Source organism: Clupea harengus, chromosome 11, assembly GCF_900700415.2.
Source record: "Clupea harengus chromosome 11, Ch_v2.0.2, whole genome shotgun sequence".
Lineage (NCBI taxonomy): Eukaryota > Metazoa > Chordata > Actinopteri > Clupeiformes > Clupeidae > Clupea > Clupea harengus.
Genome location: NC_045162.1, coordinates 23459202 through 23475081, shown reverse-complemented (window position 1 = coordinate 23475081; position 15880 = coordinate 23459202). Strand labels below are relative to the sequence as shown.

Below are 15880 nucleotides of genomic sequence, written 5' to 3'. Positions count from 1 at the left end.
GTGTCACAATTCCATGTAAGGGTCCCATGAAGAACAGAGTCTTTGGCTACTCAAGTTCTTTAATCAATAGATTCAATCCCTCAGGGGACAATGAAATCAGTCATGACTGACAGTCCTGCTGATAGTGCTCTCTCTCTCTCACCCTGCATGGCCTTCAGACTTCAAGAACCTCATTAAGAATGAATGAGACACAAACAGAGACTGGGTTTTGTTTTCAAAATTCAGTTGCGCACTTTTATTATTATTTTTAGACATGACATAAAGAAAACAATCTTTTCTTTATAAAACGTCTAAGTGTTTGTTGCGTTGTGCAAAAAGGAGAGTACAGAGATCAGCAAACTGTAAAACGACACAGAAGTTGAGACGGCAACGGGAGGTGGGGGCGGGGGGGTCAAGGGCGGTGGGAGGTTCTGAGATTGTTCATACAGAGAAGTGCAAAACAAATGCCAGAGACGACCTCATGCAGGTGTGGGATAGTATCAAACCAAGCCCAGAGTGGAGCCAATCAGAGGTTCCAGAGCTTAAAACAAGACTGCCACTACTCTTGATATATTTCCATATATATTTCCAAAAACTCAAATTCTTACAATTCTATTCCATATCATCCCAGCACATGGCTGAAATGAGTCTCATTCACATCAGTGAATGACTTCAAATGGCTCATTACACTCACAGAAGCACCCATTACTGAGTATGGGCAGCCTTGGCTTAAACCCTTGAACATATAGAGTGATTATGACAGACACAGCCCTCAGTTCATTTTCAAACACTCATAGGATCCCCCCCCCCCACACCTACACCAACCATTTACAGTTACAGTCAGGACTGATGCCCAGTACTGAGTCACTCATAACATAGCCATTTCTCTGTGATAACTGAACGTTCATGATGAGTCACAAGCTATCTCACTTAACATTGCCACACTGAAGCAAGCAATAATTTCAGCCTACAGTTCTCAAACATTTCAATGGCATTTACACTCTACACAACTATGCATAAAATAGCTTTGAATGCATTTACAGAAGAAGCCTGCCGAATGTATTCTTTTTATAGACAAAGTAGCGTTAACGTATATATCCTCCAGAGCACCTTGGGAGTGTTTATAAACGGCAGCGATTGCTTTAGAAGTCACACTTTTTGGGTCATTCATGATGTAAACCATATTCTTAACAGTTAACCGCCAATATATGTTAATCTCGACGTAAAAGTTCCCAGTCTCATTTCAAGGAAACAAGTGTCAGATGATCTCGCTGGGGGTCATTTCAGATGGTTATCAAGGACACGGGGACACACTACCTCCAAGAAGATGGGTTGTGATGTAAAGCTGATAGTAGTAAACACACATCGCCTACATTTCCACAGCAGATTTTCACTGTAAACACACACTGGTACATACATACTGTACATACACACACATTATCCAACACAGACAAATACAAGCATACAGTCAACCAACAGGCACATACTGAAAATGCACGCACAGACATACAGTACACATAAGCCATATGGTGAGCACTTCTTGTCCTGGGAACACACACCAATCCGACAGCACACACTTTACGCAAGGGCACAAATACTGAAACTGTAACAGCACAACTGTTGTTAAGGTGGCCATGTTGTGCTCATGCGGTGTTCTAAACTGCCATTTTGGATGCATTTCTGTGGTGACTATAGAACGACTAGGACCCGATAGGACTTTCAATAGGTGGGTGTACAATCTGCAATTGTGGTGACAATTACACAAATAAACACTAGCATCTACTGACTAATAAACAACCAACTTATAATTGGGCTGTTGTCTTTAACATCACACAGTTGCTGTTGTTGCTGTTTAGTGAAGGAAAGAATGTGTGCATTACTGTCACTTCCACCAGTTTTTTACATCAGTAAGCATACAAGTGAAGTAATCACAGGGTCGAGTCAACTTTTGGGGGACTTCTGTCAAATTGTAAAAGACTACGACCATTTCATACAGCAAACACAATCATCTTTTGAGTGACGGAACCACATTAGCTATACACATGCAATATATACAATAAAGAGGAATACACCAGTGTTTTATTTGTGTGTGTGTGTGTGTGTGTGTGTGTGTGTGTGTGTGTGTGTGTGTGTGTGTGTGTGTGTGTGTGTGTGTGTGTGTGTGTGTGTGTGAGAGAGTGGGTCTATACAATCACTACATTTTGTATTGCTTAAATGGGAAACGATAACACTGAAGATTTTCCTATTCACCAACTATGTCCCAGGGCACAGACACCATGGGCTGAGCGGTTCCCTCTCTCCACATTTCTCTCTCTCTCATATAATAATAGGATATTTTTCTGGGATTTACCTATGCCTACATGAGTTCATTTCTGTAGATGTAAAGTGTGATATCTCCTTACATAATCTGTCTCCATAATATGTCATGTACATACCAGTGATAATACAAAACCTGTAACAGGCACTATAAACACTGTGATTCTTTGACATTTTATCTACATTATAATGCATGCTGTTTAGAGATGTTTTATGGCTTTGGGTTTAAATTGATTTTGATTTTGGATGCTCATATTAAAACTGTGAATATAAAGGTAAAAAGTAGGCAGTTCACAAATTCACAGAGTATATCTGTAGCATTATGTTTTGGGCTCTCTGGATCGTTTTAATTGATTGACAGTTTCTTAAATTTTGTGCTTTTTTCTGCACAGATACTTAGCTGGACTCGCTTGATCTCGGCTTGAGACGTGAATGAGAGGCTTTACTCCTCTGGTAGAAGACTACCTGTAAACTTCCTCTGACCCCAGCGCTTCAGCAGAGAAGGGAGTCGGCCAAATCACCAGGCACCTGTCATGACTGGTTCCAGGAGAATTTATCAGCAACATAACCAGGACACGCCATGAGAGGTTGACATTTCTGTCAGCTGATCATCCTTCTTCTGGTCATCCATAGCAGTGGATTTTCACATAGAACTTTACATGACGAAGATTCAAGAACAATTAATTAATTAATTACATTAATAATACTGTCACTGTTACATTATCACCATGTGTAAACACCATGTGTAAAGTCCCTTTCAGGCTATAGGCAACAACATACGATAGACTAGGTGTCAGGGTTTCCAAATGACTATGCGATTGCAGCAGGCATTGATTTCCATCATGAATAATAAAACATTCTTTAACATTCTTTGTGATCTGAATCTGACCAAACGTGACTGTACATATGAGAGAATACATTATTCCTTATGGGTGTACACCTTGGAGTTAGAGGATGTAACATACAATGTCCTTTTAGAACAGGGGGCGTTTTGGAGCCATTCCTATACAAATCAATTTCTTTACTCACCGCATCCTCCGGAGTGACATTAAGAAAAAAAGCTTTTTCTTTGAATTCTCTATATAACTGCTGGTCTTCGCTCTGAGAGCACTGTGGATTTCTATGCATGCATATATGGGCAAAAATCCAATTTATATGGTTGCTGGTAGGAACTAGTACACAGCTAAGAGATGTATAGCAGGAAATCAAAAGGCCATGTAGAGTAAATATCAAAGCTGAGAGGAAGGTTGAGGCTCTCTCATCTTTGGGTGCTTCTGATGCATCTGAGAGGGTTTGGTCTCAATGCTGAACGACCAGGATCTCAGATTCACACGGAATGTTCCAGTTGTTAGTTCAGTCTGTTGGCGGTCCAGCCAGAGAGGATGATAAGACACAGAGTGGTCCTGATAAGGGGATTTCCGGTCATGCAGATGCTATAAACTTGAACAGCCATGCTTGCCCCTGTTTCTGAAGTCCACTTGTGAATCTTGGGTGTGGTTGCTGTAGGTCTCCTGGCCTTATAGAGATGATGTATCCTTTTCATTCTCTTGATCAGTGAGCCATTGAGACCATTACTGGTGTCATTAACTTAGGTCAATGAGTGAAGGAGTATAATTAATCATTCTTGTCCCACATATGAACAATAGGCTCTGCACTGTATTACTCTAGACTATCAGTGATGTCCTGTGCCCCAGTTCCAATGAGAAGTTATGTGCATGCATATAGGCTGTTCCCCAAGGTGGAGGGGATGGGTTGGCAGGAAATTGTTGTATCTTCCAGCAATATCAACAAAAAAAGAAAGATGGTCACTATGGTGTCAGCGTTTGTGTAACTTGATGCATAAGTACCGGGAGATGAAGTAATATTTTCCCTCTGAGTGAGTAATAGGTGAGACATGAGCTACGTTGGTTAAGCACAAAAGTGTTTATATGTGTTGAAAAGTCCCTTCCCCAGGATCTGTGATGATGGCGTTGTCATTTAGTAGAGTGTTTGGATTGTCTTAAGTCATAAATGGGTATTCAGGACAGGATAGCGTTCCTAAGGAGGGGATAGTGAAAGCCTGTTTTTCCTCAGGTGGTGGCGGCCTCCTCAGTGGCTGACGGTGCGCTGTCATTGGTCACTGGTGCAGCATCTCCATCAGAGCTCACATCTGCCGGAGGGGGAGCTTTCACCAGACTTATCCCCGTCTCAGGACTCTTTGGAGGGGTGATTTTGGGGGATTCACTGCCCAGGAGATCCAGTCCTGGAGCTGAGGATCCACTATCGGATTTTAGCTCAGGTGTGCCATTGGTGGTGGGTTTGGAGTCTTCAGCTGGTGACACAGCTATCTTAGGGTCAGGTGTTGGGCTTGAAGCTGGTTTAGGGTCTGGGGTGGGTGCTTTGGGCTCCAAGGTTGGGGTCACGGCAGGCTTGGGCTCAGGAGCTGGTGTAAGTGCAGGCTTTGGATCAGGGCTTGCAGCAGGTTTTGACTCTGGTGTCATTGGCTTATGGTCTGGAGATGGTGATACAGGAGGTTTAACTTCAGGTGGAGGTGGGGCAGCAACTGGTTTCTCATCCGCAGGTTTTGCTGCAGTGGGACTCGGCTTGGGTTCAGGGGCTGGGGATTTAGGGGTTGGAGAAACAGCTGGTTTAGCCTCAGGAGGAGGTGTCATGGCTACCTTGGGTTCAGGAGGTGGAGTAGAGGTTGGCTTGGCCTCAGATGGAACTGCCTTGGGCTCGGGTGCAGGAGACTTAGGGGCGGTTGACTTCGGTTCGGGAGTTGGTATTATAACCGGTTTAGGGTCGGGAGTTGGGGTTACAGCTGGTTTGGGCTCAGGGGGTGGGGAGGATTTGGGCTCCGGTGTTGGGGTTACAGCTGGTTTAGGTTGGGGTGGCGGAGACGCTTTAGGTTCAGGTGTTGGTGGAGGAGCTGGTTTGGGCTCGGGTGTTAAGGTTGGGGCGGGCTTGGCTTCAGTAGCAGCTGAGGTGCTCAGGGCATCAGAGTCATGGATGGGTGCAGAAGGTGCCTCTGTGTCACTGTCCAAAGGAAGGGCAGTGGTGTTGAAGCCAACTCCGGAGTCACTGGTCTCAAGGTTCTTGTCAAAGCCAGTTACTTCCTTCGAGGACACCTCCAATCCCTTTTGTGAAAAAGAACAAAGAAGATTGTTAGTGTTTGTCGGATGGGAGGTGCAATTGTACCTTAAAAGATTTAATCTCACAAAGAATTCAAAAGCTAGCCTGGACTCCAGAGGATGTCTGAACCTACCTTAATGCTAACCTCTGTGCTCTGGGACTTCTCTGTGATGTCCTCCTTAAGGGACTGAACGGTGGTGTCGTCAACCTGTTTGCAGGCTTCTTTGACCACCTGCCAAAATTAAGAAACAGATAGAATGGAAATTGGTCTGATGTATATTACAACCTGGACACAACCATGTAGGAATGTTTCATTTCAGACATTTATAACATCTTCAACAAAGGACGGAGGGTTTGGTCCAAAGGCTGTACACGTGAGCAGCCCGCTACATGCATGCACCACTCGACTCATGTCACCTCTCGTGTGTGTCCACGAATCCGGGAACATTGCAGTAGTGGATTTCAATGAGAGTCAATTTGAATGAGAATGATGGCCGGTTGTTTTCTTGTGGATTATCTATTTAGTGTACTTGTTTTTTTATTGCCGTTGCTGGTTTACCATTGCTAGTGGTATTTGTGCAGTAGCATGCGTTCATGGAATGTGACCGCTAGTTCACGAATGTATGGGGTCGCGGTACAAACGCGAATGCATACTATTAAGGCCTCGCGGCTAAGTTTTACCATAGTAAGTTAACCAGTGCACCGTTTAAGACAGAATTTGTAGCGAAGGGTACTGCAGTAACTTTATATATATTATACATGTGCCTCTTCTCTGTAAATGCGTCAGTGCAGTCCTTGTAAGCGAATTTAACAACCTCTTCTCAAAAAACCCTTTTACTGGAAATCTTCAGATCTAATTTCCTCCAGGAACCTATTGGCATCATTATCATATTCTGATTTGGGAGTGGCTCAAAGAACTGTAGTGGAGAGCACCTTACCTACAGGCTTATCTAGGTAACCCATAGTGTATTGCTAGACTGTGTGCATGAGCTGTTATGAGAGAATGCACTAATTGTTTTGAAATTGTTAAGAATGCCTTGGGGAAATATGCTAAACCAATCGAGAAAAACTACAATAGCCTGTACTGTTAGTCTTTTATCTTGGCATTCTTTTTTATGGATGGGATTTAACATTAAGAAAAATGTATATGTCCACTCATATTTGTTATCGCAGAGAATCAACAAATAAAAACGAGAACACCCACCTGTCGGAAGGCATCACCCTCCTCATTCCCTGCATCCTTGGCAAGCTTTTCAAGGGCCCGGGACTTATCTGCTCGCTTGCGTATCTTCAACAGACAGGCAAGCAGACACACAAGCAACAGCAGCACCACCAGGGATATCAGGGCAATGATGGCCACAAACAGTGGCGGCAGCTTAAAGGCTGAGAGAGAAAGACAGTAGGAAAGGTGGAAAAAGGGATAAGGAAAGTTTGTGCAGTGAGGAAGAGGAAAGAGCCAAAGACAAGATTCAACTAAGGAAAATGCCAAGACTGGCAAGGACACTGCTAGGACTGCTAGGAGTTCTACTTTTTGAAAGCTTTTCTCTAGGATACTAAACTTATGGGCAGGGTATCATTGAAACTTAGATTTCCTGGAGAAAACTTAAGTTCAGGGAATTTGCATCTGAACAGACTGAACAGAGCATAAGGACATGGGCATCAGCATATGAATATTAGGAGGAATCACATCCATGAGTTCTTAAAAGAAAAGAAAAAAGAGAGCAGAACCAAAGTTCTATTGGCACCTTTTTGGACTGTGGACAGTTCCACAGACTGACCAATACCAAGTACCAAGTACGTGCAATCTATGCCACTGCACTTTGTTGAACTCTCAACATATATATTTTTTAACTATTTGTACTTTTTTTTTAGCTATAGTTTTAGCTGTAGTTTAACTATAGTTTAGTACTATTGTTGTGCTATATGTTGTTGTTGTGTTATAAGCTCCACATTTCGTTGTATGCAACAAAGGCTTTTCTGTTCTTTTCTATTTCTACCTTCCACTGCCAAGTAGACATTAGCGATGGTGAAGCCATCCAGATCTGTGATCTGGAACACTCCAGTGTCACTGCCCTTGACACTCTCCAGAACACAGAGAAGGCCGTCCACAGAGAAGCGATCCTGCAGACCCAGGTCCTCTGGAATCACCAACTCGCCCTTGTCCATGATCACCCGGGATTTGTAGACCAGGCGCACCTGGGAGCTGTTCAGGATCAGTTTGAACTTCAGAGTGCCTCCATAAGGCACGGTATTAAAGATCTGAAGCTCTGAAACACAGAAAGAAGAGAGAGAATGATTAAGAGATGTTCGGTTGTGTGGATTGGGGTCTGACCAGTGCCAAGTGCAAAGAGAGAGCAGCAAATCTCAAAATTGTTAAACAGAATGTTTTGAGGCATCTCTCAAGTCCCTTGAAGAGGCCACCTCTGTTTCACTTCTATTAGCTCCATTTCACTTCCATGCCCTTTATAGGTGAAAAGAGTTCTTCACTCCGTCCTCACCTTTAACATTTAGGCACACCTTCTTCTGAATTTTCCCATCAGCATCCAGAATGGTGTAAGAGCCCTCATCAGCTCCTATGACACTCTGAAGAGTGACCTCGCTTTCAGTGACGCTGATGCGGTTCTCATAGCCTGCCTGGTACTCCTCCTGGTTCATGAGAACCAGAGCTGGTCGGGACGTCTGGTTTGCCTCAACGGCGATGGGCCGGAACTCGACCGAGATGGGGGCGGTTACACCAGCAAGCGCAATTTTGAAGTTCTCTCCAAACTTCACATTATCCTCATTAGAACAGTCTAAGAGAATAATGGACAGATTGAAAGCGTAAGAGATAGCGCTAGAACCGATTGACATCAACAGACAGAGACGGAAAGAGATTACAGGCAAACACAAAGATAAGGAGAAAGTTAAGGAAGAAGACACTTGGATTCTCTGAAACTACTGCTAAAATTGGCATGTGGCATTGCACGTTAAATTCCTAAGAGATGGCAGGGGGTCGTAGCATTATCAGAAATACCCAGATGGCTTTGTAGACACCTTGGGGGAAATGCCAGTGTCCTTTGTATCATTTTGGATTAGGTTTGGTTTTTAAATGAAGGTCTCTCTTTTTCTTTGGAGGAGTACACAAGAAAGAGAGAGAGAGAGTGAGATAGAGAGGGAGAGAGTGAGAGAGAGTGAGAGAGAGAGAGAGAGTGAGAGAGAGAGTGAGAAAGAGAGAGAGAGAGAGAGTGAGAAAGAGAGAGTGAGAAAGAGAGAGAGAGAGAGTGAGTGAGAAAGAGAGAGAGAGAGAAAGAGAGAGAGTGAGAAAGAGAGAGAGAGAGTGAGAAAGAGAGAGAGAGAGAGTGAGAAAGAGAGAGAGGGACATAAAGGTGCATGCAGGGTTAGCATGCAGGGTTTTACTTCATTAACCTTAATTGCGATAAACAATCAAGGTGTTCAAATAACAGTTGTAGCTTTTCAATTTCACATTTCAATTTCAATGTGTGTCTTTAATAAGTTACACAAAAGCTGTCTGTGTGGTTCATTTAAAGCACTGAATTCTTGAGTGACATTCAATAGTGCTGTAATGGGAATTATTTATTTTCTGCACACTTGTGTTTGTCGCCTTTGTCCATGTCACTCTCAGAATCCTGTAGTTACCTGGACTCCAATGAACATTACCTGGGGACTTGGACTGTACTAAAACACTGATATGTTTGCATAGCAGGGCAGGATATCTTTGCTGTCTGCTCAAGGCCGGAGGTCTTTACCTCTCACAATGAGTGTAATGGACTTAGTGACTGTGCTGTTGTCCACGGGGTCCAGGGACGTGACGGTGTAGAGCCCCTCGTCACTCTCGCCCACATTCTCCAGGATGAAGTGGCTAAGCGGCTGGTTCAGTTTGGCCCGCGGGCCCTGCACCGCCCCGGCCTTCATTAGGACCACCTCCCCACGCGCCGCACCCACCGTGGGATGGAACACCACATCAGGCAAGCCCTGGGGGAGCAGAATGTGGAAGTCCTCCCCAAAAAACACGACTGACTCCTCTTGAGCTGAAAGAGAAGAGGGAGGCGGAGGTGAGGCACAGATGAGGGCATTGAGTGTTGAGGATGAGGAGAGAGGGAGAGCAAGGAAGAGAATAATGGGGAGACGAGATTGTGAGACAGAGGACATGGTAGCTGCACAGGCAGGAATGAGATTCTTTATACAAATATGAAAGACAAGGAGAGGACATGAGGACTCACCTGGTACTGGTGCAGAGTGAGCTGAAAGAGAACATACTGATTCAGTACAATGTAATAAACCCAATGAACCTTCAATGAACTCCCATTCCACTTCATAGGATGTGGATCCTATGTACATTTTAACATTTATAGGCGCAAATATACATTTCCACTAACTTTGTGAGTATAAATGCATTACACCAAATCACAATTACTGTTACTGTGTGTTTACGTTTGACCTACAACTCCTCTATTAATAGGGGAACCTGCTGTAGAACAACTGAAGACGATTCATTAAATATTCAAGGGGCTGACATATTGGACCAGTGGGCTAGTTTTGGCCCCGCAGTCACACCCAACTGAATCCAGACTGTGCAAAGACTCCCCTGTGTCTCTCTCAGCCTCCTGGGACGACAACCCCTCTCTCTGCCTTCAGATCACTGCATCAAGCAAACCCGATCACCATCCATCTAAAAGAACTATCTACACTCAAGAAAACCTCCTTTTTGCTGTTGGTGTAACATTTTACAAGAAAAAAAGACTTAGTGGTAGTAAAAATGGTAGTATCAGAGAATTTTATAGCTATATTGAATTGGATTTTATATAGTCATGGTTTGGGCGTCCTAAAGACCATATATTTCTTCTTTTTACATCTTATTCTGGAGTTAACAGAGATATATTGTTTGCCATAGAGTAGAATGCTCATATTTTATATCAGTGATACACCTGCTATGGTATCAGTGCTTTGTGGTACGTATTTGGCCGGTGACAAAGAGTATAATACCAGCAGTAATGCAATGCAGTAACTCACTGGCAACAGTTATGTTGACAGTGCATTTTGTATAGTGTAGGCGAAGCAATATAGCTGAAACAGTTGTCAGCAGGCTGGCCTGGTTGCTGCAGAGGGGAAATCATGGATACAATAATAGTTTTTTAAATTTTTCATTCATGAATGATATCATGTTCAGTGCCACTACAGTGCCTGCATCATTTTTATTTGGGTAACGTTGCTCACCTGCGTGGACCAGCATGCTTAACACCAGTATTCTGATTATGGAGTCCATCTTCAGAACCTCCTGTGAACAAGCAGATACAGTCACATTCTCTTTATCTATTTCTTTTCTCTGACAAATAATAGGGTGGTTTGCATCAGACTTCATTTATAGACAATGAGCAGCCACAGCAGGACTGGTGACATCATCCCCCAAGTCACTGCAGACCATCCCCCCTCCCCTTCTGTATCTCAGATTCATCTTTTTTATTCCTGCCAGAGGAGAGGAGAGGAGAGGAGAGGAAAGGAGAGGAACAGGGCGTGAGAGGAGAGGAGAGGAGAGGAGAGGAGAGGAGAGAAGAGGAGAGGAGAGAAGAGGAGAGGAGAGGAGAGGTAGACCAGAGAGAGGGAGGACAAAAGAGAAAGAGGGAAGGAGATGCATATGCGACAGGACATTGTCTGGCCCCATGATGACGACACAGACAGCTTCCTGGAAGTATGCCACTTTTTTCCATATAATTTTCCAACCCTGCATCCCCTGGCGATACAGAATATAGGTCATGTGCAATAATAACTGGGTGCTTTGTCTGTTCTACCAGCAGGAAGATCCCAACAGCTCTACTTCTATTATCTGGCTATCCTATTCATTCCCAGGACCAAATATACATTTGAAGTTTACCTCTTCTTCCATATAGATACTGTATGAGGGATAAAATGATACATTTGAAAACCTTCCACTCTATGACAAAATGCCTGACCAAGGTGTGTCAAGGTGTGTCAAGGTCCACTGACAGGAAATGGGTGTCTAGGTTCTATAGTGCTCTTAACAAAGTCTTTACACACATTAGTGCACACACACATTAGTGACACACACACACATCATCACATATCCAAGCTGAAATGCATAAGTGCACCTGAGGTAGACAGGGCCATTATTACAGGATGCCTGGTCAGTGTTCAAACTCTTACCATTCTATTCATAATTCATAGGTATTCTGCATTACAGAGTAGGACCCTTCTGGCAATGACATGCCCTACATATTTTCAATAATACTGATATTAGGCCTCTGTGTCAGTATTATTGAAAATAATGTCCATCTCATTACAAGAATATAACTGTGCATTAGGACATTGCTATAAAATGGAACAGTGTATAGCGCCGAAATATTTAACAAAACATAATAGATCCACTTTGTGATTGATACCAACTTCAGACTGCAGGGCACCAATAAACCTGAACTGAACTGAGTTGAAGTAGACCCTGTATCTGCACATGTCAGACATATGGAATGGAATGATGGGTGCTGGGTGGGTCCAGAGTAGGGTAGATACAACCTGTACAGGAGCCACACTGAAGCATGTCAGAACACTAAGATGGGAGGCACACTAAAAAGGTTGCTTCTATTTATTCTGGCTGATGACTCAAAAGTCTGGCACGATCAAAAAGAAATGGAATAGATGAAAATTCTGACAACCTGGGACTCCAGAATCTTAGTAATTACTTGTCTTGGCTTCAAATATGGACTCTGTACACCATTTTTTACCAGCCGTACCCAAGTGTGTCTTTTCCTCAATTGCTGCATGTGGAAAACATCAGTGAAACACTTAACAGCTCAACTACAACCATAATTAATCTCAGAACTCAAACACTCGTGGTGGGTATCAGAGAAAACATCCAATTACAAGGCATAACACGCCAGTCTGTTACTCTCCACGGCCCAGACTCAGGAGTACGAAGACAAAATGGAGTCATGGCTCCCCTTCACCCTCCGACATTCGAGAGCCCCCCTCCAGAGCATCGATCGGCGCTCTGGCTCGGCCGCTGCCTAATCCGGAGATGAAGAGGGAGCCTCGTGGCATTTCAGAAGGGCTGCACTGGCTGGCAGGGGAGCACCCTCTTTTCATCGTTTCGAAAAACAGAACGATTAGCCTGGCATAAGCACTACAACACCACATTCTCAACCTCTCTCTGTGAGTGGTAACTAGGCTTTTCAGAGTCTCGCGTCACTTCTCCTCCCACACATGGAGTCACACAACACACACACACAGAGAGAGAGAGAATGAAGAGGGTGAAGGAGAGATGAAGAGCCAAAAGCCTCTGCATGCTATCTTTTCAATTGAGTGTAAAACTGTTATGACCATGCCAAAGTCCCATACATTAGACGCATTAACAAATACCCATAGCGGATCAAACATATTCAGTATCAATGAGATCCAAATAGGTTTTTGTTCCTCAAAGCAGATTTGCCAAATGCAACTGGCTGCTGTTTAATTAGCGTGAATATGGAAGTGTTTCAACATTTTTACAGATACACGTACGCAAAAAGCATAATCATCAGTGTATGCCAACACACAAACACTCACTCACTCACACACACACACACACACACACTTACTCACTCTCACACACACACTCACTCACACACACAGGGCTCTGCTTGCATCATTGGACCCACATGTGCTGAAGCACAAAAACACGCCTCTTTTCTTTTTTGGGCTGTTAATGAAGGGCTTCCATTGTCAAATTTGCCATCTGGTCACTCTCACCCATTCCTCCTCTTTCTGTCACTCTCACCAATTCCTCCTCTTTCTGTCACATACTTCCTCTCCCTCCCTCCCTTCTTCACACTCTCCTTGCCACCTTTTTGTATCTTACGGCATTTTCCACATATTTCTTTTTTTAAGTGTCGCTGTCTCTATCTCCCTCCCTCCCTCCCTCTATCTTCTTCCTCTCTGCTCATCAACCTAATATTTTCTTCACTGACATTCAGAAAATGATGCCTTAATACCCCACAGACTAGTTAACATGGTACCTCAGACAAACTGGTAGCGCAGCTGAATCATGCCCAGTGTGGCTCCACCCATGAGACACAACATCCATTAAATATGAAACAGAATTCGTTTTAACGAATTTCACTCTGACCTGAGAGACGACACAGAAGTTGGGGTGTAGCCTACTTCATGTCTACTTCTAGCTCAGCGATAGCACATAACATGGCACACAACCTGTTACCATCTTATGAAACAGGAGACCAGTGCTTTCACTCTGTAATACACTATATATTTGGTTGATTAAACACTAACCCAAACAAGAATATAACAGTGTTTTGACCAGCATCATAATAATATCTAAAAGATTTCTAATGTACATGTGTAAATTCAAAGAAACGGATTGCACCTCGTATAGGCTTCACACACATCCATTTCCATCCTTGTCTCCAGACTAAATCATAGGGGAAGACCAAACTGAACTGTTCTGTGATTGCATTATTTAAACTGTCACCCTAAAATAGCCTGGATGGTGCCATTAGAATCCGGAGTACAGTCACTCATTTGCGTTGGCAAACTGGTTGGTAAATAGCAGGGTTTAAAAGCCGGTAAATGTCAGCGGCGAATGAGCGCATAGAGGCGTCACACGCTTGAGTGATTCCGATGCAAGCAAGCATAGGTGCATAATTTTATGAAACGTCTAAGGGCATTATATATCACATGGACACGTAAGGTCGCATACAAAAAAAAAATCTTACATTGAGTAGCCTAACATCACCCCCACCCCGGACATATTTGACACCCCCACACATTCCGACGGCGAGAGACAATTAGCTTATACATAACGAGGTTTATTAGTTGGATTCATACGCAGGAAACCATTCATCATATCAATATGCAGAATAAAATCTACAAAAGAACAAGAATCTCGTCTCTTTTCCATTTACTGACGATATCTTAATGACATTAATAACATGACAATATAAGCTGTTAACCACACTCTTTGAGCATATTCAATCGTTTATGCAATATCACAATCTGTACAAGGGTCTGACATTTCCGTCCGCTGAGTGAGCACAATTTGAGCGCCCATGAATAATTCAATGCGTGTCCCATCACCGGTGCATGTGCAATCATATGCACTGTTAAAACGTATACTACACAGTTAAGCGACATTTTCACACGTTTTGCGTAGCCAAAAAAGCGGCGTCTTCTTAATTTCAGCCAATACAATGACTATAATCTCTCAACCTCCGAAAACCGGAAAATTGTCCCACAAGGCAAATAACTGCAGAATTTAACCCGTTATCTACCAGCATCACAAGGGCGCGGAAAGGCTGCAGTGGATCCCACACCGGTAAAAATCCATGCAGTATAAGAATCACCTTATAAATTACCTTGATTGATTCGCGGCTCCGTATAGATATAGATGTCTACTGTTCCCGAATTTCGAGAGGGGCGAATAGTCCAGACGATTTATCTCAGTCCTCCCTTTTCAGTTCCCTCTCAACCTCGCCCCCCAAGAAAGTGCTTAACCACTGAGGTTGAACATTTGGAAGAGAATCAGAATACGTCGGCTTCTCGCTGCTCTCGGAGATGCTCGAGTGAAGTCGGTAAACACCGGATATTGGTTTTATATAGCCTAAGCTTACCGTAAGACTTGCAAAGTTTGGGGTTCACATAAAACACCCTTATTCATTAATTGAAAATTATGCACACACCCACACCTGAAAGTCACAGTTTGAGTAACAACGGGATATATATTAATACAGTAGTAATAATAGAATATTAATATTGTCGTTATCATAATGATGATGATAATAATAATCAAAATAATAATAATAAAAGGCTATATAATGTCCTATACGTATAAAAAGGAAAGGTAATATTGCATATGGTATTATAACAGCGAGAGTAGAGCACCTTGCATGCTTGTGCATTTTTTATAATAGCATAGAGTCAAAAGATCTGATCGCGATGGCCTGAGATAGAGCATCAAGGTGAAAGTAAAGTGCTTGTATGCATGCTATTATCAGTGAGCACAAACAGCAAGAGTGACATAGGCTAAACAGTGGGGAATCGATTGTCTAAAGTGGTCTAATGAATACCTGACTACTTAAAATGTCTCTGAACAGACCTTCTGAAAGTTACGGCAAAGACACAGATGAGCGGGTTGCCAAGCCAACAGGAGCTAAAGTCATTTTCCTTTTGGGTTACCAGCTGAATCTTGTGTATCCAAGGGCTTCTTGACGGTCCAATTGGTAATCAGCCACAGTGATCTTCAATTGAATTATTATTTCAGTTATCACAAGTTTTTAATAAGATAGTGGAGTGACTAAAATGAGTCTTGAACTTTATATACTGGCAGTCCCCCCAGCAAAGATGTTATGACTTAGATAAACATGGCGGATAGGCTTTAAGCCCCCCACTGCTGATGCCAGCAAATGACAAAGTAAAGAGCTGCAGGGGGATTTACTTCTGTCACATCTGATAAGTACTACTAGGGGATAATTAC

At 43.2% G+C, this 15880-nt stretch overlaps 1 protein-coding gene across 1 annotated transcript; it reads right to left on the bottom strand.

The window, feature by feature from the left end:
- Positions 1 to 207: 207 nt before the first annotated feature.
- si:dkeyp-77h1.4 (actin cytoskeleton-regulatory complex protein pan1) lies at positions 208 to 15097 on the bottom strand. The gene is made up of 9 exons (XM_031576364.2): positions 14763 to 15097; positions 10621 to 10681; positions 9627 to 9647; positions 9153 to 9434; positions 7905 to 8198; positions 7404 to 7673; positions 6611 to 6789; positions 5540 to 5638; positions 208 to 5411 (listed from the first exon to the last, which is right to left on the bottom strand). The coding sequence occupies exons 2-9, from the start codon at positions 10667 to 10669 to the stop codon at positions 4365 to 4367; spliced, it is 2241 nt and encodes a 746-aa protein (XP_031432224.1). The 5' UTR covers positions 10670 to 10681; positions 14763 to 15097; the 3' UTR covers positions 208 to 4364.
- Between the last annotated feature and the right edge of the window lie 783 nt (positions 15098 to 15880).